This window comes from Equus quagga, chromosome 10 (assembly GCF_021613505.1).
Source record: "Equus quagga isolate Etosha38 chromosome 10, UCLA_HA_Equagga_1.0, whole genome shotgun sequence".
NCBI classification, from domain to species: Eukaryota; Metazoa; Chordata; class Mammalia; order Perissodactyla; family Equidae; genus Equus; species Equus quagga.
The window spans coordinates 117,258,001-117,281,667 of NC_060276.1; the positions used below are offsets into that span (position 1 = coordinate 117,258,001).

The following is a 23,667-nucleotide window of genomic DNA, read 5'->3' on the forward strand; positions in this document are numbered from 1 at the left end:
TAGTATCCTTTTTGAAAGCATCCAAGAACTGTTATCCACTACTGTTAGTATTTCATTTTATTTTTATCATTTGCCATGGGAAAGTTTTGCTTAGCACTTTGTCCGGGTAAGGCACTAAAAAACACGTTTTAGTTTCTTAGTTAAGAGACGACATGTAGGCGAGATTATAAGAGTTAACTATATAAGAAGAACAAAAATTAATGAGTTTAGTAATTATGATTTTTCCAAATTTAAATTGGAGCCAATGACCTGGCATAAGATTGCCATTTGTGTGATTTGTGAAATTGTTCATATGAATAGTTTTATAAAGGAATGGTAGTTACATTAACTTTACAATTAATAATTTGCCTGAATAGACTGGATATAATTGTATAAACAAGAAGTACAGCATTTAGCACATAGATCTGTGTTGCCACATGGGCTTTCATTTACCATGAAGTCGATGGGTATTATACTCATAATGATTTGGAAAACTCACACCTTTCCTGAAATTTTCACATTCCTCTTGACAAGTCTAGGAGGAATTAACTGGTGATATCACAGGAAATATTACATGCTTACTGGTCAGAACTTTCTTTTCTGGCCTCCAAATGACCTTTTGTTCACAGGATTTCCAACTGGCTATTAGGGGACCAATTTACACATTTTCTTTATGTCTAGAGTATTAATATTCACACGTCATTTTCTCTGACCTGTGTGCATTTTTGTCCTTATTCCATTCAACTGGTAAATTCTCATTAAGCTACGATTAAAGACCTAGTGAGAAACCTTGTGTCCAGATACCATATGTTCTCTAATTTATATTCAGACCATTAATATTTTTCAACCTAATCCAAGATAATTATCCAAGATAATTAACAGAGAACATCAAAAATTGCCTTCAGTAAGTATAAACCATAGAACAGCTAAATAGAACTCCTCTGTAAGATTACTGAGCCAAATCCACGTATTTGTAAAATGATCTTCATTAAAAACTTAGACTGTTTCCTTCTTATAAATTCCAACAGGGCCCAGTTCATTCCATGCAGATTTCAGTAGTCTGTTGGAAACTTGTGGATGGTCACACTGTAGAAGAAGCAGAGCCAACCTCCAGTCTTTGGATCTTAGAACAATTTTTGTCAGAATAACCGAAGGATCTGGAAAGGTTAAACAGTAAACATGTAGCAGTGGGAAAAGAAAAAGACGCCAGTTACTCTATTTCTGTTGAGTACCTGTTGTGGGCCAACCCTGCACAATAGTGCTAAGTTCTTTGCTTGCACAATCTCACGTAATATTCATAACATTATTTGTATTATTCTGAGCTCGTATACCCGTCTAGAAAACTCCAGTGCAAAGATGAACGTTTTTTTGTTTCCATGGTCCTCAAAATAATCCCCCCAAAATCACATTTTAGAATCCATACCAAAAAGGAAGAATATTGAACCACTCTCACCTCCACTGGAAGATGTAGCTTGTGGGGCTAGTATGATCATTCGTTTATGCTCATTGGGAATGCATGTTTCAGATCTGTGTAGGCCACTGTTTTTGTTTATTTGTTTTTAATTCTGCCTCACAGCTCAGTAAGTAAGTTATTAAGATGAGGAGGTACCTCTGCTGTCCCTCCCAGTTCCGGGGTGTGGTGGTTGGCACATGGGTGATGAGAGTAACACATGAACAGAGAGTCCAGGCATTGTTACCCGATGCCTGACTCATACCCTATTTTCATATGTGAAGAAGTTGAAACTGCATTAATTTGATTATAGCATGGTGAAAACTCAGTCACTGTGATTTCCAAGTTAGCAAGCAGTAAACACTTGTCAAATTTAATAAAATTATTTCTATTTGGAAATCTCAGCTTGTGTGGCAAAGGCCAGTGATTTTACTAACTAAGTATTTTCTTTTAGTGCGCGTAATGTGTACATTTTGTTGAAGGAAGAAAGCTGGCAAACACTCCATAATTGTCACAGACCCCTTCACATACTTCTCTGATTGCTCACTTAGGTTTTGACCTAAATTTAGAACTTCAAAAGCCAATGAAGTAAAATACATATAGCAGCTAACAGAAAAATGAACTATGAAACTGAGGAAGAGAGAAAAGCCTCAAGAACTGATGATGCCTTCAATGTTTAGAAAGTTTTGGGTTTTCTTTAATTAACTAGCTACAAATTTGTGGTAATTCAATATTGAAACCAGGGCCTGCCTTCTAAGTTTTACCTGGAAAGTTCTTAAATTGAGACACTATTTCAATCCCGTCAATTCATGTTATTTTCAAATTTTGTATATGATTATTAACAGTCCATTTCATTTGACATCTACAATTCTAATTCACACCTTGGAATGATACTTTTTCTAGCTAGTGTTTCTAGTTTTTCTCCCTCTGTTCAGTAATCTAAGAGTATGAAATCTTTCCCTCGTATTTAATTGTCGTGGAGATTTGATGCCTTGACGTGCATTAAATTGACAATATCAGAAAAACTCTTGTGGCTATAAGAGAACAGCACTGCTTGACACTGTATGCGTCCTCAAGGAATCTACAGATTTCTAGCTCTTACACAGATCCTTTTTTAATTGTGGTAAGATATACACAATATCACATTTACCGCCTTAACTCTTACGCAGATTATTAACTCAATGTCGTTTGGGGAAAAGAACCAGGAGAAGCATGCGAGAACAATCTGTGCTGGTGTAGTAGTCATCCAGGGGTTACTGGGACATGTCCTTGCTGAAGTTCTCATGTTTTGGGTTATCAATGGCATTTCCAGTGATCATCAACGTGAGAAATAATAGGCTATAATTAACCCTCTTTTGGGGAAAGACTTAGAGACATTCCTATCTTTCTCTCCTCCCCACTCCCCAAACCAGGGACTTTGATAATGGTGAGGGTTTTTCTTTCCTTTTTTTTTTCCTTAACATACCTCTACCATTGTGTGAAATGCCCTCTCATTAACAGCCCTAACCAATCGCTAAGCCTGTCTCCTGCCAGGTTACCTACGTGTTACCTATCTGAGTAGAGGGTCATACTCCATCATCAGTGAGGAGTGGCAGGCAGCATGCTGGCAGATGTTACCCGGTGTCACCAGACAGTCAAGAGCCCTATTTGGTCATTACTGAGAAGCAACAGGCAGCACGTGCGCAGGTCGTGCCAGGTGTTGCCCAGGTGTTACAGGTAGTAGGTGTTAGTAGATGTTACCCAGCCGTCGCCACATGGTAGAGGACCATATTCAAGGCATCAGTGAGGAGCAGCAGGCAGTCCACTGGCAAGTGTTACCAGGTATTCTTCAGGTGTTCCCCAGGTGTCACCAGGCGCTACCAACAATGAATCGTGGTTTGGCGTCCGTATGGAGCAGCAGGCAGCATGCTGGCAGTCAGCCACATATGATGCTTGCATTCTCCCCCGGGTTTGTGTTCACCAATGCTACCACATTTATTTCTGACATCACTGGCTCTGATTTGACATCAAATAATAAACAGAAAGCGCCTTCCTTGTTCGTCTCCTGCTTCCAGTGTCAAGCAGCTCCGACAGGCGTTCATGGGAATCACTCTCAGACATGGGTCTTCATTGGTTAGGGCAGACTGAACTGTCATCACAAACAGAGCCCAAGCTGTTCAGGAGTTTGAAGCCATGCGGGTTCACTCTGTGCGCACGGAGCAGCTCAAGGCAGGCTGCGTGGCAGGGTGCTCTTCTCCATGTGTCATGCTGCGTCCTGCTGTCTTTCCTTTTGTGGTTCTACCATCGTCCAGGGCTGTGGCATCGCCCAAAGCCAGCCAGAAGGGGAGAAAGTTGATGTGGGAGTGCCATCCCCACTGCCTAAAAGCCTAGGCTCACCGTGGCACGGAACTTCCCATCAGTGACAATGTGGCCACTTCTACAAAGGGGTAAACAGAGGGCTGGGGATTTTACCTGGCTGGACAGGTGTGTTGCAGGGAAAATAGGGTTGGAGGGACAGGGTTAGGATTAGAGTAGCTATCTTGGCAAGCACCTTCATAAAAGCAAAAGGAAGGTTAGGGTGAAAGTTAGGATTATGGCGATTGTCCTGGCAGCCGTCTTCCCGATGCAAAAAGAGGTCCAGAGCAGGGACAGTGCTGGGTGAGGCTGCTGCCAGGGCCTCAGCAGCTCCCTCTTCACATTGCAGCTCATGTCCTAGGGATGACCAGGTGCTGTCCTAAACCATTTCGTCCAAGCCAAAAAGATACGTTTGATAAATGATTCTTTCCATGACTCGTGCTTTTTTGATAATGCGCCCCCCTAATAAGTCAAGAAATACTGTTCTCACTAACGTTTGATTGATTCTGGGCTCAAGCAAAATGTCATTAGCTAGATGCTTTTCAGAATTTGACACCACGTCACAGACAAATATGTGTGCCTTGGCTTTGAAAGACAATTCACGTTCTCTCACTGCACAACCCATTGACACTTCCACAGTGATAAGAGATCCCACGTGCACATTAATTCTAAAAACTGGATGCTAGTAAAATATGTTCAGTTAACTGAGGCTTAGACCACTTTTTGATGAAATATCAATACATGTGTTACTGCTGTGAGAATTGTAATGGTTCCATAGGGCGACAGCTAACCTCTTTTGATTAGTATTTACAGGATATGAAATAAAAATAAGAATGACTCATTAGAGAAAGAAAATATATGTATGTACACAGTAGTCTAAAAAGGCCCTTCAAATTGGACCTAACATGTTTTTTGAATATCTGTAATCGATTATTTGACAAGTGTTTCTGAACTCAGAATGCAACCTGTGAATGTGTGTGTGTATAACTGATATGTATCTGTTGCATGTAATAAAAGTTACAACTCATGGGTCATATCCCTTTAGGAAATTAGCATAAGATATTACTTCTTTAGGGGGAACAAAGAAAATACATTTATTTTGTAAAACATTCAAGGGAAATTTTGACAAAATGAGAGTTTTGACCTTTCTTTCCAATGTCGTGGAAATCAGACCTCATGTGTCATCTTTAAGGAAGAAGTTTTTCTGTTCTCCTCTAGCCTCTGTTCCCCAAGAAGAACTACGAATGTCTGACGAGCTGTGAGTTCCTCAAGTACATCCTGTCGGTGAAGCAGGGGGATTGCCCCGCTCCGGAGAAAGCCAGTGGATTCGCCGCCGCCTGTGTTGAAAGTTGCGAAGTTGACAACGAGTGCTCTGGGGTTAAGAAATGTTGTTCGAATGGATGTGGACACACCTGCCAGGTGCCCAAGACGCTGTACAAAGGTAAAGAGCAAGGCAAGGATGTGAAGGGAGCTTCACCCTCGCAGGGGTTTGTGTGTGCGCGGGGGAAGGGTGTCAATCAAAGACGTCACCATTGCAAAAAAAGACAAAACTTTAAGAAAATGTAATTTGCACCATATGCAAACATCTGGAAATATTAATGGGCCATAGATTTCAGCCACAATGAACTCATATTGGGGAAGAGCAAATCATTCATGTTAATTTTTTTAAAATTTAGCATGTAGGAAGAAGAGCATCAATTCAGGAACTTTTTTGCGTTTTTCTCCAGTAAGAATAAATCCATTAAACTCCACAGGGTACATTGGAATAAATAGATTTAAATCCTTGGAAACAGGCTGGGGATGGGACACACTTGAAAAATGCATAATACATGCCCCAGTACTGTGATTTTTCTGTTGGTGTAATCCAAGAACAGAAGTGTCCTTGTATGTACTTTAAATATTTTGATTAGTGTCTTGAGATCCTAGATGGAGGAATTGCCCTCTTCCAAAAGATGGGGATTCAGTTTATCAAACAGTTTAGCAGATGTGATAGTCTACATTCCTCTCTGTCACTCTCTCTCTTACGTTCACTCACACGCACAAAATATATATTATTTCTAAACATAGGTAAGCTTTTTTAAAAAAACTGTGTATAAAGCAGTATTGACCAGCAATGCTGGTTTTGACTTATGTGCTGGCTGTTTTCAGAAGTCCGTTCTTACCCTTATTACAATTCACGTCTCCCGAAGTCACATACCTGCTCCGTCTCCTCTCCTCTCACCTGGAAATACTCTCATCTGAAATCTGTGTAATCCATCCAGCTTTCCTTTTTTTTTTTTTTCCTGGATCCTTGGAAACCTGGCATAAATATTACTTCTCAAATTCAAAATAATTGCCACTTTCCCCTTTGTACTGAGTAACATTTCTTTAATGGATTTCAAGTTTTGTTGTTTTCATGCCTCTTATTATAAACTACATAAAATCACTTTTGCAAAATGTAACACCATTTAATTTTTTTAATGTCTATTATCGTGAAAACTTTTCTGTTATTATAGATCATTTGCTATTTAAATATTGGTATTTACCAGAAAAATAGGATGCTTTTAGAAGGATTGTTGAACACTCATTTGTAAAACCTGTAGTGTTTTAAAAGTAGGGCATTTTAAAGAGGGAATATAGATTAAAATATGCTTTTTATAAAAAAGCATTGAAAAGTCAGTATGAATTTCAGGTTTACCTGGTTCACTGAGAATAAGGGAAATATTCTACAAAGGGCTAACATAAATGATTAATTATTAAAAGATACTTGCAATTTAGACCTCTGCTTAACTAAATGTGATGGATCTTTTTTTTTTGAAGCGCTAAAGTCACTCTTCTACTACAAAGTAGCTCTTCACTTAGATTTTTGCAGAGAGAGGCAATTCATGGAGCACTAACCACAAATAGAATAAACAGACTCTGTTCGCCTGACAGTGACTTTTGTATAATGAGCATAAGGATAATATAGTGTCATTTTGAAAAACTATATATATACACGTCGATATTTTTCCCTTGCTCTCTTCGGTAGCCCCTGAAGGCAGGCTGGCTTCCATGTCCTGGGAGGGTTTGACAGCACCAAGGAGTGAGTGAGCATGTGTAACCAAGAGGGGGCTCCAGTAGAGCTTGTTGTGATCCTTTCAATGACAACCTGAGCTAATTATTAGACACTCGGGGTCCCTGATCGCATTCTTGACCAGGAGTCAAACTGCTTGCTCACTCTCAAAAGAGGATCATGGTGCCGATGGCCCCAGGCTCTCTGGGAAAGCATCCTTTCTGACTCAACTCTTGGCTTTTTGAGGATAAAAACCCATACCCAGCCACACAGCATGCAACAAATCAACCTCAGCACTCTTTGGAGTACCAGCAGGCAGCATCCTTCTTACCAAATTGTCCTCTTAGTGACCACAACAAACTGGTGTGAAATAAGCTCCTCCTCCTCTCTCTGCTTCCTCTGGGTTTGTGCAAGCTTTTCCTGAGGAAGAGGGAGGGAGCCCCAGCGTTGGTGGGCATGGACTAGTCCTGCTCTTGGGTCTAAGGTGGTTTGGTAGTTGGGAGCAGAAATGCATCTAAGCCCCGTTCCCACCTAGGCCAGCTCTCCTGTCGTGTTTATTGTGACTCCATCCAACTACATAGAAAGACCCTGAACTTCAAGCTCTCTTTGGCATCACTGTATTATTATAGGTCAATTAAAAGATATATCAATATCAAATATTTTTAATCTAATAAAATCACTGGTTTATCTGGTGTTTTAGGCTAATGAATAACATGGAAATTTTTTTCTTTGAACTTAATTGTCAACTAATTTGTAGAGTTAAAGTATCTAAATTAGATATAAAGTATGCCTTATGAAGAACCAGATTCTATTGGACAAATACCGAAAACCTGTAAGTTCCTCATGTCCTTCTCATTCATTGATTATTACTTATTAAAGTGTCCTCTCACAGGTAGTTGCTGTTTGGAAATCCTGAAGACCATTTTCTTAATGTTTTCCCCATTTAGAGTTTCAACGGGACTGCTGTCACCTGGATCTACAAATACTGATATATTTCAGTTCAACAAATATTTATTGATGACTGTTAGGAGTTATTCGGAGCCTCCAACATTTGTTATGATTTGTACTGGGCACTGGGGACAAAATCAATGTGACACCAACCTCCACCCATCGAGTAGTTCCTTATCAAGGTGGTAATGCACACAGTACTCATTTAAGAGGACCAGTCATTTTCTGAACTTTTGCAATAAATTGATACACACCAACCCTGTCCTATTTATCCTTTTATTGCTTATTGGGTTAATTAAACTTAAAAAGAATGTATGGAAACATACATACTTTCTGTTTGGTCTCCTATGTTTGTGGAAGGGAAGATTGAGGTCAAGGTGTGCTGACTTTATAGCTTCAAGAGCTTTATATGCTAGACACTTGAGTTTTTAAAAACAATGTGTGTGTTGAAAAGATGATCAACCCAATACTCCAATCTGTTTGAGCACTTAATTTAGGTTATGCTGTAAGAACTATCCGTAGCTGATGCCGCCAAGTTAGCTTTACAGACCAGGTTTATAGTTTGAAACAGTCAAAGGAAAACAACAGAGAGCTTTCCCCTCATCCTTCAAATGAAGAGGATTATTCGCAGCATCCTAGAAGACTTGAAAATGTTAACATGGCGAACTGACCCCCGAAGGTGCTAGTTCTGGGGAATGCAAACTTCAGCATCATTGTGGAAAGTTTAAGAGGCTGATCTTCCACAGGTAAAACAGAAATGATCGCACCCTGGGGCATTTATTTTCCCTTTGCATCCCACCCTTGCCTCTTTTAAGTCTGATTTACAGCTTCGTTAGACTCTCCTCCCTCCAGAAGTTATATGCTTTATTATTTTACTGCCGAAACTACTGCCTCTCCAGACTCCCAGCGGTGGCCCAATTGGTTTGGGCACAGAAAGAGAAAGGGTGAAATTGTTTTCCAAATGTAAAGATTCAGATTAATCTGTGGCTTTCGGTTACCATGCACAACCAAGAATTAATCATATATCAGTTTGTTTCTTTTCGAAAAGATCTGATGATGGAGTTGATTTAATATTTTCATGAATATTTTAATATTTGAAGTGTTTAAACTTCAGGCCTTTAGAGATGGACTAATACCACTTTTCACAAATTAACCTCAAACATTTTGAATACAGTGACCCAATGCCTTAATAGGATGGAAACACAAATTCCTTGATTGCTGATTATCTTTATGAGCGATAATAAATACTGATTAATTATCGAATCATTGGAACACTGTCTTGCTACATTTTCTTAATATTTAGACTCATGGCAAATATTTTTACGTGAATAATCAAATCTCATGGTGATTTGCAACTGCTGGTTATCTATCGTCATTGATTTTTCTATCAGTATCTTTTCAACATTTTTTAAAGCTTTGGGTTTCTGTTCCTTTGATTGCACGAAAATACTTGTTACACTTTAAAAGGGAAAAAAATGCACCTATATTGTGGGATGTTATACGATAGCATTTTTGAATTTTTTAACAGAATAGTTTAGATCTCAGATGACTAATTTGTTCAAAAATAATAAAAGAAAAAGAACAATTCGAGTCATTGACATAATAAAAAACACTGAGGAGAGATCCATTCTACACATCTGGTTATGCAGTTGGGATGCTGCTTGAGCTAACGAGGACTGTGTGGAAGGACTGACAGCGGGGGCTGGAGGTCCGGGGGCCGAGACCCATCTGCACACAATTACAGCCAAGTGCTGGAGTTACTGCCAATCAAGGGAGCCAGCTGACCCTAATGCAAAGCAGATGGACCATTTCTTAACATGCAAATTGCAAGATTATTGTACATGATAATTAAAGAGATTTTTAAATAAAGAAATTTGAACTGACATCGCCCTGATGCTCATTATGCTCCATTAAGGCTCTTGGTAGTTGAATGATATTCAAGCTTAAAACCTTGTAGCAAGGGGATTCGGATGCTTGGGTTCGCTTCTGATGAGTTCAGCTTACTTCAGCGGCTAGAGTATTCACTGTAGCTGCATTTATGCTAGAGGATCGTACATGGAAGAGCCAGGAAGAAAGATGGATTTGGAAGTCTCAGAGAATGCTCTATGAGTTTCAAGAACCAACCGCTCATCTCTTTACCGTGCACAAAGAAGTCAAGTGAATCGAGCAGTGTTCTCAGAGGCTACTCTTTCCGTATGTGCTGACCTCCTCAGTGGAAGCATTTGTCTCCTGCCCACTGGCCCAGCTGGAATGAGAGAATGATACAAACCAGTTGTTACGTCGAGATTGGTTTGTCATCACTCTGAACAAATTCTGGTGGCTTTTTTCTTGACTTAAAAAGAATAGAGAGCTACTTCTAGATTAAAACCTATTATCAATTAACTTTGAGATTTCCATTATATCAGGAATGTCGTTTTTTTAAGTGAGAAAGTTCTACTTTCAATGCAATGAAACTATTGCATCTTGTAAACTTAATATTGATTTATTCATTATTTAGTATTTACCTTTTAGCAAAGTAAGAGTAAACAAATGTTGGAGTAATATGACCTTGGAGGAAAAAAGAAACGTTCCTGCCTTCGAACCATACATGATTCCGAAGGCAGCGCGGAGTCTCTGTGATCAGCCTTCTCTCTTCCCTGAGCGACTCTCCAGCAGAGAGCGGTTTGGCGCTGCCGCAAAGATTTGTGTCAATGTTCCAGTACCCTCTTATTTCCCCAGTGAATATAAGAAGGCGGGGTAGACTGTTCCTTCAGCAAACGTTTACTGAACGTTTGCTATTGCAGAGTGTTCTCTACGGGCACGTCGTGAGGTGTGGGAGTGAAGGAGACACGTTTCTTGACCTCTGGGGGCCATGCCTTAGTGGGGAAGACAGACATCATTAAATGAGCTTGCTGCAGTAAGAGGCAGTTAAATGCACGTCTTGACACTTACAGGCTAAACGTTGGAGTGGGGCAGAAGAATGGAGCCTTTATTTCCAATTGGGAGGTTTAGGGAAAGTGGCTCAGAGGGGTGGCATTTGGACTGAGCCTGGAAGTATTCAAGGATCTATAGTCAGAAAATAGAAGGAAAGACGTTTCAGAGTGAAAAACAAACCAAAAAAACCCATAAGCATTCCATGGTAGTAGAAAGTACCTGGTGGTGTGCTTCTAGAAAAGCTGGGTTGAAAGGTAGGCTGTGTGACGAATAGGTAAAATGTTCATAGAGGAGATAAATTGCAAGGTAACTGCTAGTAGCTGATAAAGATGGATGCCTTGAATGAGATGCAGAGGGGTTTCCCTTCATTCTATGAAAAACGGGATGTAACTTAGGAGTGTGAGAAGGTGAAGGAGAGAATCTCTGCTCTATACTAGGAGAATAAGCACAAAATACTGAGAAGAGGGAATGAGAGAAGAGAGACTGATGTGCAGGGAGAGGCTTTGGAAGGCTATTGTGAAGGTCCAGACGGAACTGAAGGGCCTAGGTTGGGCGGTCGCCATGGAGACAGAATGATTTGGGAATTCCTAAAATCATGCAGTGCAGTAAAACAGCAAGATGTTGGTAGGTGTGAGAACAAGTCCAAAGATCCCTTAGATATCCAAGAGTGTGGGGTTGCCGTGAAGCTGTATATGTCACCGGGGGGGGGGGGGGAGGGGGCACATTCAGGGAGAGGCATTTGAGCTGGGACTTTTGCAAATTCGTTCGGGGGGCAGGTGGACCCGGGGTCCTGCAGCCCAGAGAGGGTATGGGGACAGGTTTGAGAATGACTTGCTTAGCAGAAGTATTCTAGTCGTGAGAGTGAATGTAACCCCCACTGTAAGGTTATGCACCAAGAGGAAAAGCTTATGACACAAGCTTGAAAAACACTCCTCTAGTGACCAAACAGGAGCACGGACTACCTGAGAGAAGTCCCATGCTGACCAGGAGCAGCAAGGACACTAGAATCAGAATGTCCAAGGGATTTGCAGATCTGTGAAAACCATCTCTTTTGTCTGCCTTTCTAAGTGGCTTTTCCTAATTCAAAATGTGGCAAGAAGCAGAAAATTTAGAGAGAAACCTGAGATCAGATCATAGCTCCAGGAGACTTATTCTTCCTCAGACTCAGTTCCCTAATGTTCTGAATGTAGATACTTTACCCTTCACGCACGCCATGAAGTCACAGTAAGGACCAGGTGGGACAACTTCATGGTAAAGTAAAGGGCAATCTACAGATATAAGCCATCAGCAAATCAAAACGGAGAATGCTGTGGGTATGGTGAATGTGTTCTCTAGAAAATGGTTTTTAAAAATCAGTGACCTATTGAGCAGATATAAATATGCCATCTTTACATTATCCAACTCCATCCACCTAAATGTTTAATGACTTTTTTAAATTTCTCAAAACAAGACGTAGATTGAATTAAGATCAAAACGAAATGAGTTGAAATTCAGCCATGTCACTAATGTGCTTCAGGTCTTATTTACATTTGGCAAATGTAATTTACATTTTTGAAATGTACATTTTGAATTTTCAGTGTACATTTTGCAAATGTATTTGCACATTTTCCAGTTTCCTCTCTGTTTAAATTTAAAAAATGGTAAAAGAAACAGAGCATTCTTGGGGCTGGCGCCCTGGCCAAGTGGTTAAGTTGGTGCGCTCCGCCTCAGCGGCCCAGGATTTCACCGGTTTGGATCCTGGGCGCGGACTTAGCACCCCTCATCAGGCCACACTGAGGCGGCGTCCCACACAGCAGAGCCAGAAGGACCTACAACCAGAATATACGAGTATGTACTAGGGGGCTTTGGGGAGAAGAGGAAAAAAAAAGAAAAAAGATTGGCAACACATGTTAGCTCAGGTGCCAATCTTTAAAAATAAAAAGAAAGAAATAGAGCATTGTGAACTAAACTTTTTCAAATGAGTAGTCAATGCTTTAGGCCAATGTTCATTCTCAACAGCAAATGATATTAATGGCAACTGGTGTTCTTGGTCTTGATGGCATTGAACATCAAGGTCACGTAGACTGTACCTAATTCAGTTAGTTTTACATAATCCTATTAGGATTATAAATTTGTTTTAAAATTCTGTTTCCATAATGGCTACTATTTTGAACCGTGGTTCTTAAATCTTTCAGTCACCAGACAACTTGCACGCACTGTAGGGGGAAAAGCAATCAGAATGATTAACTACTTTAAAATGAGACACCTGTGAGGGACTTCTGAAGCAAGGCACTCACTCATGCCAAAACCAAACGTTATAAATTCATCATTTTCCAATTTTAAACTGTAAGTCTATAGGAGAGAGCCCCAGCAATCAACTGGGGAATCCACAAGCCTCATGCTTTGGAAATCATTCTTGTAAGATTTGACCACATGAGAGGATTGAGCTTTAAAATGTTTTCCTTAAAAGGAAAACTCCCTGAGATAGAAAGGAGAGTAAACTTGGGAACCACATTATAATGACCTTGGAATCTATCAGTAGAAACAGAGTATGTTGAATGGGAAAAAAGCCTTGAAACTCTTTATGACTCTCACCTTGTGTGCATTCCATGTTAACCTCAGGTGATGCAACTTGGTAACATTTAGAAGAATGCACATAAAAGAATTGCTCTCGAGATGACTGGGAGGAAAAAAACTTGTTCAGAATCAGGAATCAATTTAGACCCTTTAAAAAAAATGGGACAGCTAAACTGAAGTTAGTGTCAGAATAGTTCAAATGTGAAACCCTAATATGGAGAGGCCACTTTTATGAAAGGAAGTAGAGTATTGGTTATCATCAGATGGGATTCATCTCCTCTATAGATTTTCTTCCTCAACTTTCACCTCACTTGAGTCACACACAGATTGTTTTAATTGACGTGGTCCTGTTTCAGGTGTCCCCCTGAAGCCCAGGAAAGAGTTACGATTTACAGAACTGCAATCTGGACAGCTGGAGATTAAGTGGTCCTCGAAATTCAATATTTCAATTGAGCCTGTGATCTACGTGGTACAAAGAAGATGGAATTATGGAATCCATCCTAGTGAAGACGATGCCACACATTGGCAGACAGTAGCGCAGGTGAGTGCTTCATAGACTTTTTTCCCCTTGAGGTGATGTCTACCTACACACCTACAGATAGAAAATTAACTTGATATGCCTCAGTCAAAATAGCCTGACTACCACAATCACTTAATCAGATGTGGGAATATCACGCATATCATATCTGCGGAAGACAGGATGAGCTCTGTAGGTACCACCCGCTACAACTAGAAACTCTTGGCTTAATTTGCTCGAAGTACATGTGGAAGTGAGATAATTTTCTAAGCTGAGTGTTCACATTTGTTTCCTCCAAGAACTATATTTCCTTGAAGTAAACTTAAAACCAACCAGAGTAAGAGAAATGCAGCCGTGTTTGGACTAGTTAATATGATATTTGATCAGCTCAATGTCTTCTTGTCTGTTTCTCCTACATTTACACAAGGACTTTAGGAGCGTGGAGTAAGATTCATATCACAAAACCACTTAGTGGGAAGGAAGTGGCCAACGGCTCATAAATCTTTGCTAAGTGCTTTCTTCTTCGTCTTAGTCCACTTACAAACTGATATGCCACCTGGATCACAGCACTCCCAGAGTTTGTCTTACCTGTGCTTCTCCCTCTGCTGTCGTGTGGATGAGAAAAGCAAAATGTTTTCTTTCTTTTTAAGAGCTGCAAAATGGACTAGCAGCTGCAAGAAAACTACATGGTAGAAAAAGAATAAATTCTCGATGTGAACCTGCCTTGTGCTTTTCTACGACTAAAATGCTTTCTCCACATGTATGTCTATCAGGAAGAATTCTCACCTTAAGTTGATCAGATCGTTTTTCTCCAAGGACAAGATTCCCATTATTTTCTTAAGTAAATATAAAATAAATTTCAGTATTCAGGTGTTTGGAAGAGATATTTGTTTTTGTTCTCAATACTAGTATCTCAAAGATACAAAATAAAGCCCTCCCCAAAATAAATGAAAAGTTTGCTGTGAAAGAAACATCTTAAATTAGGGAAAAAAAATTGGTCAAATAAATTTAGTAATTCTATTCCATACCTATTTTGTAAAAAAAAATTACTTTAGTAAAACATAAAGATATTCAGAATACAGCCTAAAATTCTATTTGATTTACATAGTGTGCTCCCTTAAACAATGGTGCAATATCATTTGTAAATTTTCCAAATTATTTAAAGGTTTATGCAAGCAACTGATAAGATCATCTCTTTCATCCCTTTTTTAGAAAGAGGAAAGATCTTGAATTATTATTATTCCTATTCTTGCTAGTTACCACGTGTGATACTTCATGACTTTGCTAAATGCTGTGGATGTCATGCTGACTTTAGTCTTTTAAATTCAAGGCTAAAACTAAATGATGAACTCAGTGACAATGTCGTCTCAATTTCTGCCAAATGAGGTAGAAAGCCATGTTTAAGACTTCATATTTTTCCTTTGATTTCAGAAATGTTTGGCTTCTTTTAGATGTTAAAATAAACGTGAAAATTCTTTTCAATAAGTTATTATAAACTGGGGTTTGGGAAGGATTCAATTCAAATCTTCCCCAGTTTCATCCACTGAGTGCCAAGTTGAGTTTGACCCTGGGCCTAGATGAGGCATAGAATGTAGGCATTCATTCCTTGGAATCCGAGGCAAAGGTTTTCAGATCTAGCACAGATCATTGTTGAAAGCAGGTCTCTTTTCCCTTAGCTTGATGAAGAGGGGAGGTACGAATACTGTTCAAGTTATTTGATATCTTGGGACTACAGCAGTAGAGACAGCAAAACCTAGGGAACTTCCCCAGTGTCCAGTTTTTTTCTTTGGACATGTTATTGGACAAGGATATATTCCCACACCTCACCCTTCAGGACTAGAGCTGGGTCCTTGCCGATGTTACGTGATTTACTCAAATAAAAAAAAGAGTCTTGGGTTGCAGTTTACTTCCAGAAATTGTTAGCTTTCTCTAAGTGTGGGGGTTCTTATACCTACTTCCAAAATTATATTTGTCGTGCAAGTTAAAGAGGCATCTTCTTTCTATAAAGATTTCATTTTCTTGTCTGTAATGTAATAATTAGCTCATTTAATATATTTGCTCATATGTAAAATTCATTGATTGAGTCCCTCAAATGCTGTGTTTAGTCACCAGATTTAAAAATAGTCCAAGCATTTCTCATAAGGTTTTGACTTCCAGAGATCTGTATCCAGAAGGGCAGAGGTAGAGGGAGGTCAAGTCTGTGTTGCGTTGGCCGATGAGTTAGTGTATTTTTAAAACAGACCCGATTGCCATGTCACAATAAAAGGTTCTCTGTGCCCTTTGACATCTCCCCTCAGACCACAGATGAGCGGGTTCAACTGACTGACATACGACCCAGCAGGTGGTACCAGTTCCGAGTGGCGGCTGTCAACGTCCACGGGACCCGAGGCTTCACCGCCCCCAGCAAACACTTCCGCTCCTCCAAAGGTCAGTCTCGCTTTCCTGCCCCGACACTCCCCTTCCGCCCGGACACACATGGGGTGCAGATTCATCGTGTCTCCATGTTCACATTTCTGGTGGGCCAACAGGTGGCTTTGCTGTTCTTAGCGAATGGGACCAGATGTATTTGAAGGTTCCATGTGAGTCTCTGATGAAGCGCATCCCTGGGCTTTTGCCTTTGAGATGCCACAGAAGAGAACGTAGTGGGGTTTTTCTCAACTTTGAAGTGGCGGTTTTCCATCGTCAACTTCTCTTGTGGCTGTGTCTCAATATTCTGCATCAAGCACCTTTCACTTAATTTGGGGAGAGAAAGGTTTAGCTTGAGCCACTTTGAACTAGGCATATTTCTTAAAATGATTGTTGAGTGTGAATTAATCTCTTTTGTTTCATGACATCCAGAAGTTAAACCTCTCCTGAGTCACTTTATATGGCTATAATTTTTTTGCAGTTCCAATTTCATTGCTATTTTAAAATCTCTGTGGAATCCAGTGAATACTAACTGTGTTACATTTGTAGTGAGTTTAGTCTGGGATAGTTGAAGGACATAATTTGACTAGATGTTAATAATACCGCCATGTTTATTTCTCCAATTGTGTTTAGACGGCTGTGCACCTTATGAATTAATTATATATCTGCTTGGCTGCTCATCAAGATCCAGTTTCATAGACAGAGATTACTCAGGTTGTTCACTTACTAATCAGGAGTTATCCTCTTATGTGGAAGCTGATTTAAATTTATTTTAAACAAAATGCATTGTGATATTGATGAATAATGTAAGACATAACATCAGTGATGTGTCTTTCATTATGGGAAAGTTAGAACTGGCTGTATAAGTTGCAATTTCTGTTCCATGATTGGGAAAGTGTGTATATTTCAGCTAATCTGTCCATTTCTCACTATATAATTTTACCACTCCCTTCTCTGCATAGTCATAGGTCTCAAGTGGGAAACTTGAAATCAAAATAATTTAATATTTGGATTCTATTACAGTACATGTTGTGGATTTTTAGCTCCTTCTTTTAAAAAGCCCTTTTCAGAAAGGAAAGGTACATTTGTCCCCCCACTGAGGCGATTACACTAAGCAGACTTGAAAGTGAAATTATAAATAAAGACATCAAACCTTGTCTTAAGACTGTGTCCACCTGGTCTGATGATTTAGAGAGGCAAGTGAAGTAAATAATTAATTGTGAGTTAGGAGGTGAGGAGCAATAAAAGGCTTGAGAACTCTTCACCTTGAGTTTCATGGTTCAAATGTGATCCAGGCACATTGTGGTCAAAATGTGTTACCATCTGTTTAGTTGCCTACAGAATCTGGTCTGGTGCCCTAAAGGCTGAGAATTCAGACATCAGAGAGAACCGGTTCCCAGCCTCTAGAGACAGCTGTTGAATACCTTTAAGAGTTGAGTGGGATCTGAGCAGAGGTCCTGTGACAGTCCCCTGGGCCAGTCGTGGCTGTAACTTCCTAAGAGGCATCCATTCTGGGGAAATAGCAAGACCGTGCTGTCCCAATACTTCTTAGTGTATCTATCTGAGCACCTTAATAGTCTAGAATCAGAGGTGCATCCCTCGAATTTAAATGAGCTTTTGTTGAATGAAAACGCACCGGTTTTTTGGGAAACATTGCAGTTATCATTCAAATGCCATTCTATGTTCTATGTCCTGCTTTTACAAATATGCCCAACTTTGAGCATTCCAATCTTTAGTTCTTGGAAACCAAAAATATCTGCACAGAATTCATAGTAGATTCTTCTGTGGTTTCAGTGAAGGTTCATGACAGAGTGCTGGGAGTGTAATAGACCACTAAACGGTTGAAGACATTCCCCCAGGACGTGTCTAAAGGGTACTTAACCGCGGATGAGATGGTCCCACATCTTTCCTCATCTTACTCAAATCCCATCAAATGTAGAAATGTGCCTTACTGGGAAAACAATTTTTAACAATCTTATTGAAATATAATTTACATTTCATAAAATTCCTTTGTCTTAAATGTACTGTCCAGTGATTTTGAGTATTCACTGAGTTGTGCAGGCATCACCATCATCCGTTTGGGAAGGATTCCGTTACCCCAGTGAGGTCCTTCCTGCCTTCCTGGGAAAACTCAAACTCAGAGGTGGAAATAACTTCCTTTTTGTGTCTTTGGCTTGTCTTTATCATGCATGTTTCATGCTCTTTCATTTAACAAATACTTGTTGAGCACCTATTGCGTGTCGGGAACTGTTCTAGGCACTGGGGGTAATAAGTGAATGAAAAGACAAAAACGTCTGTTCCTGTGGAACACACACACACACATTCATTCTAGTTGAGGGTGAGAGGAAGCGGTAAATAAATTAATAAGTAAAATGCTCAAGTATGGTAGGGTGGATAGTGATAACTGACAATAAGAAAAATAAAGACTAGCCCCCAGGAGTAGAGGAGGAGGTTGTTTTTTTTAGTATGTTTTTTAAAAAGTTTTAGGGAGAGTGGCCAAAGCAGTTTTGCTGAGAAAGAGATGTTTGTACAAAGGAGGCGAAGGAGTCAGCCTTGCAACCTTCTGAAGGAAGGATAGTGCATTCCCGGGAAATGGTAGGTGCCAAGGTCCTGAGGCAGAAGTGAGCTTGCAGTATTCATAGAACACAGGGGAGCCTGAGGGCTGAGCAGGGGACAGGGCAGGGAGTGGAAGATGAAGACTGAGAGGAAGGAGGATTTGTTGGGTCTTCATAGCCATTGTAAAGAGTATGGCTTTTACTCTAAGTTAGATAGGGGAGCGGCTGGGAGATGTTGAGCAAAGCACTGCATGATGTGACTTAGATTTGAGTAGGACCACTCAGACTGCTGTGCTGAGAACAGGCAAAAGGGGAGGGGAGGCAGAAGTAGGGAAGCCAATGCAATATTCCTGGTCAAAGATGGTGGTCAGTTGGGGCCAGCCTGGTGGCACAGTGGTTAAGTTCGCACGTTCCACTTAAGTGGCCTGGGGTTTGCTGGTTTGGATCCCGGGTGTGGACCTACACACTGCTTATCAAGCTATACTGTGGTGGGCATCCCACATATAAAGTAGAGGAAGATGGGCACAGATGTTAGCTCAGGGCTAATCTTCCTAAAAATAAATAAAAGAAAAATAAGATGGTGGTCATTTGGATAAAGCCAGAAGTGAACCGACTAGGGGATACAGATGGAAAGCTAAATCTGATAGGAATTTAAGACTTTCCAGTGGCTTGCAGGAAATGACTAATGTCAAGAATGACTCCAGAGTTCTTTTGTCACAAACTGCTGAAGAAAGAATGGCGTTGCCAGTTACTAAAGCGGAGATTATTGAGAGAAGGGAATATTTAAGGGGAAAACTCTTTCATTTCTTTGGGGATACACATATTTCTAGAACAGGAGTAATCATGTACAAGTCAATACAATTGCTATGTTTTAGGCCCTTTTCTGCAAACAGGCTTTTCTAAGGAGTAGATGTACCAGGCTGAAGGATATGACAGCACATTCTGATAGGGTTGCAGTTGAGAAACGTGAGTAATAAAAGCAGAAGCTGAATTCTACCTTAAAATTTTCCCAGGAAGGGAGGAAGGATCTTACAGTGGTAATGGAATCATTCCAAAAGTGGATGATGGTAGTAGTTGCGCAATTTAGTAAATATTTAAAATCATTGGATTGTACACATAAGAGGATTGAATTTTATGGCATATAAATTATATTTCGGGCCTGGCCCCGCAGCCGAGTGGTTAAGTTCACGTGCTCCGCTGCGGCAGCCCAGGGTTTCGCCTGTTTGGATCCTGGGCGCGGACATGGCATCACTCATCAGGCCATGCTGAGGTGGCGTCCCACGTGCCACAACTAGAAGGACCTACAACTAAAATATACAGCTATGTACTGGGGGGATTTGGGGAGAAAAAAAGCATAAAGAAAAAAAAAAAGATTGGCAACAGTTGTTAGCTCAGGTGCCAATCTTTAAAAAAAAAAATTAAATTTCAATGAGATTGTTAAAAACAATTTTTTCCCAGTAAGGCACTTTTCTACATTTGATGAGATTAAGGCAAGGAAAGATATGGTTGGAAATGGTTAAGTGTCTTTTAGACACATCCTGGAAGAAATGTCTCCAGCTGTTTAGTGGATCTACTACTCTTCCATCGTTCTGTGATGCATCCGCACTGAAACCGTAGCAGAATCTCCTGTGGCCTCTGTGCAGACATTTTTGGTTTGCAAGAGCACAAGAACTAAAATCCGGAATGCTCTTTAAGGTGAGATGTATGGAAGTATGAATTCTGGGCATATTTGTAAAAGCGGGAAATAGAACAACATTTTAACGGTAACTGTGGTGTTTCAAAAAACGGTGCATTTCCATTTAATAAAAGCCCATTTCTTCCTGCTGTGGTCCAGAACTGAAGCTGTACTGGTTGTAAGTCTTCTAGTGGTTTAAAATTGCTTTAAGAAAGAATTATTGCTTCCAAAATAATACTCTGTGCAAAGGGTAAGCACTTATCTAGTGTATGTAAGTTGAGTAAAGGGCCAGCCGTGATAATTTAAGGCTGGGTCAAGGGAAAGAGGAAGGGATTTTTTCCAAGTACCATGAACACCTCTGAAAATGCAAATAAAATTAAATAGAAAAAGAAAAAGTCTTGATAAAATGGCTTTCATTTAGTTTAGGCTCGCTGCCTGGTATTCATGAACTATAATCCTCAGTTTCATGGAAAAGCCAAAATTCTTCTCATTCTCTTCTTATGGTTATGTTTAAAGACAAAATGAGTCTGTGGTTTGCCAGAATGGATTGACTACTAAGTTAATTTCCTTCTAACTCATTTATTTTCCCATAGCTTAATCCTAACGCCTTAGAATACCTATTTTTATAGAAAATTCTGGGTTGTTCATAGATTGGTAACTCAGTTTCATACTTTTCTTCCTTCTGGTGAATACCATTTTTGGATGTTTTTATTGCTAACCCCTATCTCCTCCAGAAGAAACGTGTGATTATAGAATGGATAAAATTGATGATATTCCCTGGCAGCAGAGAGGCCAAAATAGAGGTAGGGATAATTTCTCTTTACTTATTTAATTTTGGTACTACCTTTACCCCTGGCATTTGAGAAGGAAAATTGGCTCAACATTAAAAATTAAGATTACAAATAATTTAGTAGTCTAATCATAATGTCTCTTTATGTAGAAAATTGAAATGGTAATCATCGAAATGGTGAATTACCTTCCTAGGTCACTCCTGGGATGAAGCGCTTTTCTAGCCAACAAGCCTACCAGGTCTTAGAGTCTGCGAAACTTTTCTATCCTTTTGCGTGTGGAACAAACCATAGGAAACATCAGAACAGAAGGTGTAGATGAGTCTATCCCGTCTCATTTGGAAAAAGCCATAGAAAGTGTCAGAACACAAGGTGTAGATGCGTCTGTTCACAAAGGTGCTGGCACATGCTGCTTTAGAATGTGATTCTTGACACACAGAAATTACCTGTGAAAGATGGTGTGCCTCCAGAAGCCAACGCAAGTTAAGGCTTTGAGTAGAAGTGGTTTCTTGAGGAAGTGATCCAGGAAACAGGGGTGAGTGAGAGGGGAACAAGACTGGGAAGAGAAGGAAAAAATTAAAAGGCGCATTCTCATACTAGTTACCACTGTGGGCAACCAGAGCTGCCTCTCTGTGGGGAACTCAGTCCTTGAATGCAAGCTCTTCCCAGGCGTATCTGTCCTTTGGGCAGAGCTTGCTCTGGGTCCAGACAAAGGCTCAGGGAGGGAGACTGGCACTTAGAAGTTGAGCTGATGTGCCCTGAAACAGTAAAGTACAAAGGAATAAGATGGGGGCACTGAGGGTGTCTGCTGTTTACCTCTTGTTTTACTCAGTATCCCATGATTCCTGTTACAGAATGTATCTAATACATTTTGAATTATGGTATAAAATAAATATGTTAGCAGTTCCATGAACAGAATGTAGTGAGATCATAAAAGGAATCCCAGCGTCCCCAAATATTCCCAGTCTTAATCCTCTATGGGACAAAGGGAATAACAGGCGACAGGCATCCATCTCTGGGCTCCTTTTCTTCTATGCCCTGCCCCCACTCTTTCCCAACATCAGACAAGTTTCCCATGATCGCTGACTCCTTTGAACAAGAAAGCCAGCCCTTTCTAAGTAACAGAGATCCCAAACATGTGAGTGAATAATTAGGAGGGACAGTTGTACCAATGGAAAAAGTACCTTTTGGGTTCCATGCTGTACTGGTTTCTCTCTTCCAACGAATTGGTGTTTAACCCTTCCTGGATCATGTTGATATTTATTGAAGGGGCAAAAATATTTGCATTATTGCATGCTTCATATTGGAAATATATACTGCTAAGTACTACTACCTGTTACAAGATTTTATCTACAAGTTGCCTGAATTTGGGAAATGAAGTGCTTCTGGCTGTGGGGACGACCTCCATGTGTCAACATGGGCAGGGAAGGAAGGACACTTCCGGTTGGTGGCTTGTATAAAGCCGAATCCGAATCCCTTTTTTTGCATGTTGCCAAAAGCAGGCACACATTTTTTGGGACGTTTGAGATGAGTCAAGATCAATTGAACATGATGAAATAACACACTTTTAAAGTATCTTATAAAGAGAAATTTACAAGTCCACCTTACATCGTCATTACCCTAATACATCACCTTTCAGTTATCATATTCGCTTCCCTCCAAATCCAGTCTTCCATACATCTTTTGTCCTCATTTCCCCATGTGGATAGGATGTACCACCAAGGACACAGAAGCAGCCAGCGTTGTTCTCACAGCACGCGTGTATCACACTGGATGTTGTCCCACGCGTACCTTCGGGCGTGTTAGTGGAACGAGAACAGCCATCACTGGTGGTCGTGAAGTCCCCGCTGCCCGCAGGGGCCCGTGACTTTGTACGCTGTTCCACAGCTGCTCTGTGTGTGCCGTTTCCAGTGGGCAAGACTTCGCTGTACATCTGTCTTGAAACTGTTTAACAGTTAGAAATCTGCCTGCAGTGCAGCTTCTGCAGGGTGATTTGGGGTTTGTTTGCTTGTTTTTTAATGAGGGAAGGAAACCTATACCAACTGCTCAGTCTGGAAAGAAAAAAATATTTTAAATATTAGAACCAACCTTCTAATTAGTTGGAGAATTTGTGCCTAGTTATAATCACTGCCCTTAAAATATAACTGCACTTGACCACTGTCACATTCCTCAAGAGGTTCCTATGAGGCATTTCAGAGGAGAGTTTGAGTTCTGGGCTTCACTTGAGGAAATCTGATAATAAATAATAAAATCAACATTCATTTTCTTAAAACATATCCAGTCATATGTCGCTTAACGATGGGGATATGTTCTGAAAAATGCATGGTTAGGTGATTTCGTCGTTGTATGAACGTCACAGAGTGCACTTACACAAACCTAGCTGGAATAGCCTACTACACACCTAGGCTCTATGGCACTAACCTAAGGGGACCACCGTTGTCTATGGCACTAACCTTATGGGACCACCGTTGTCTATGGCACTAACCTTATGGGACCACCATTGTCTATGGCACTA

The 23,667-nt window shown here is 40.3% G+C and overlaps 1 protein-coding gene across 1 annotated transcript in view; it reads left to right on the forward strand.

Moving 5' to 3' along the window:
* ANOS1 (anosmin 1) overlaps nt 1-23,667 on the forward strand; it is a 179,382-nt gene that overhangs the window by 117,598 nt on the left and 38,117 nt on the right. Inside the window, exons 4-6 of the mRNA XM_046673995.1 lie at nt 4,982-5,204; nt 13,568-13,752; nt 16,026-16,155. Of these exons, the coding sequence (XP_046529951.1) occupies nt 4,982-5,204; nt 13,568-13,752; nt 16,026-16,155 (538 nt within the window). The remainder of the gene's footprint in view (nt 1-4,981; nt 5,205-13,567; nt 13,753-16,025; nt 16,156-23,667) is intronic.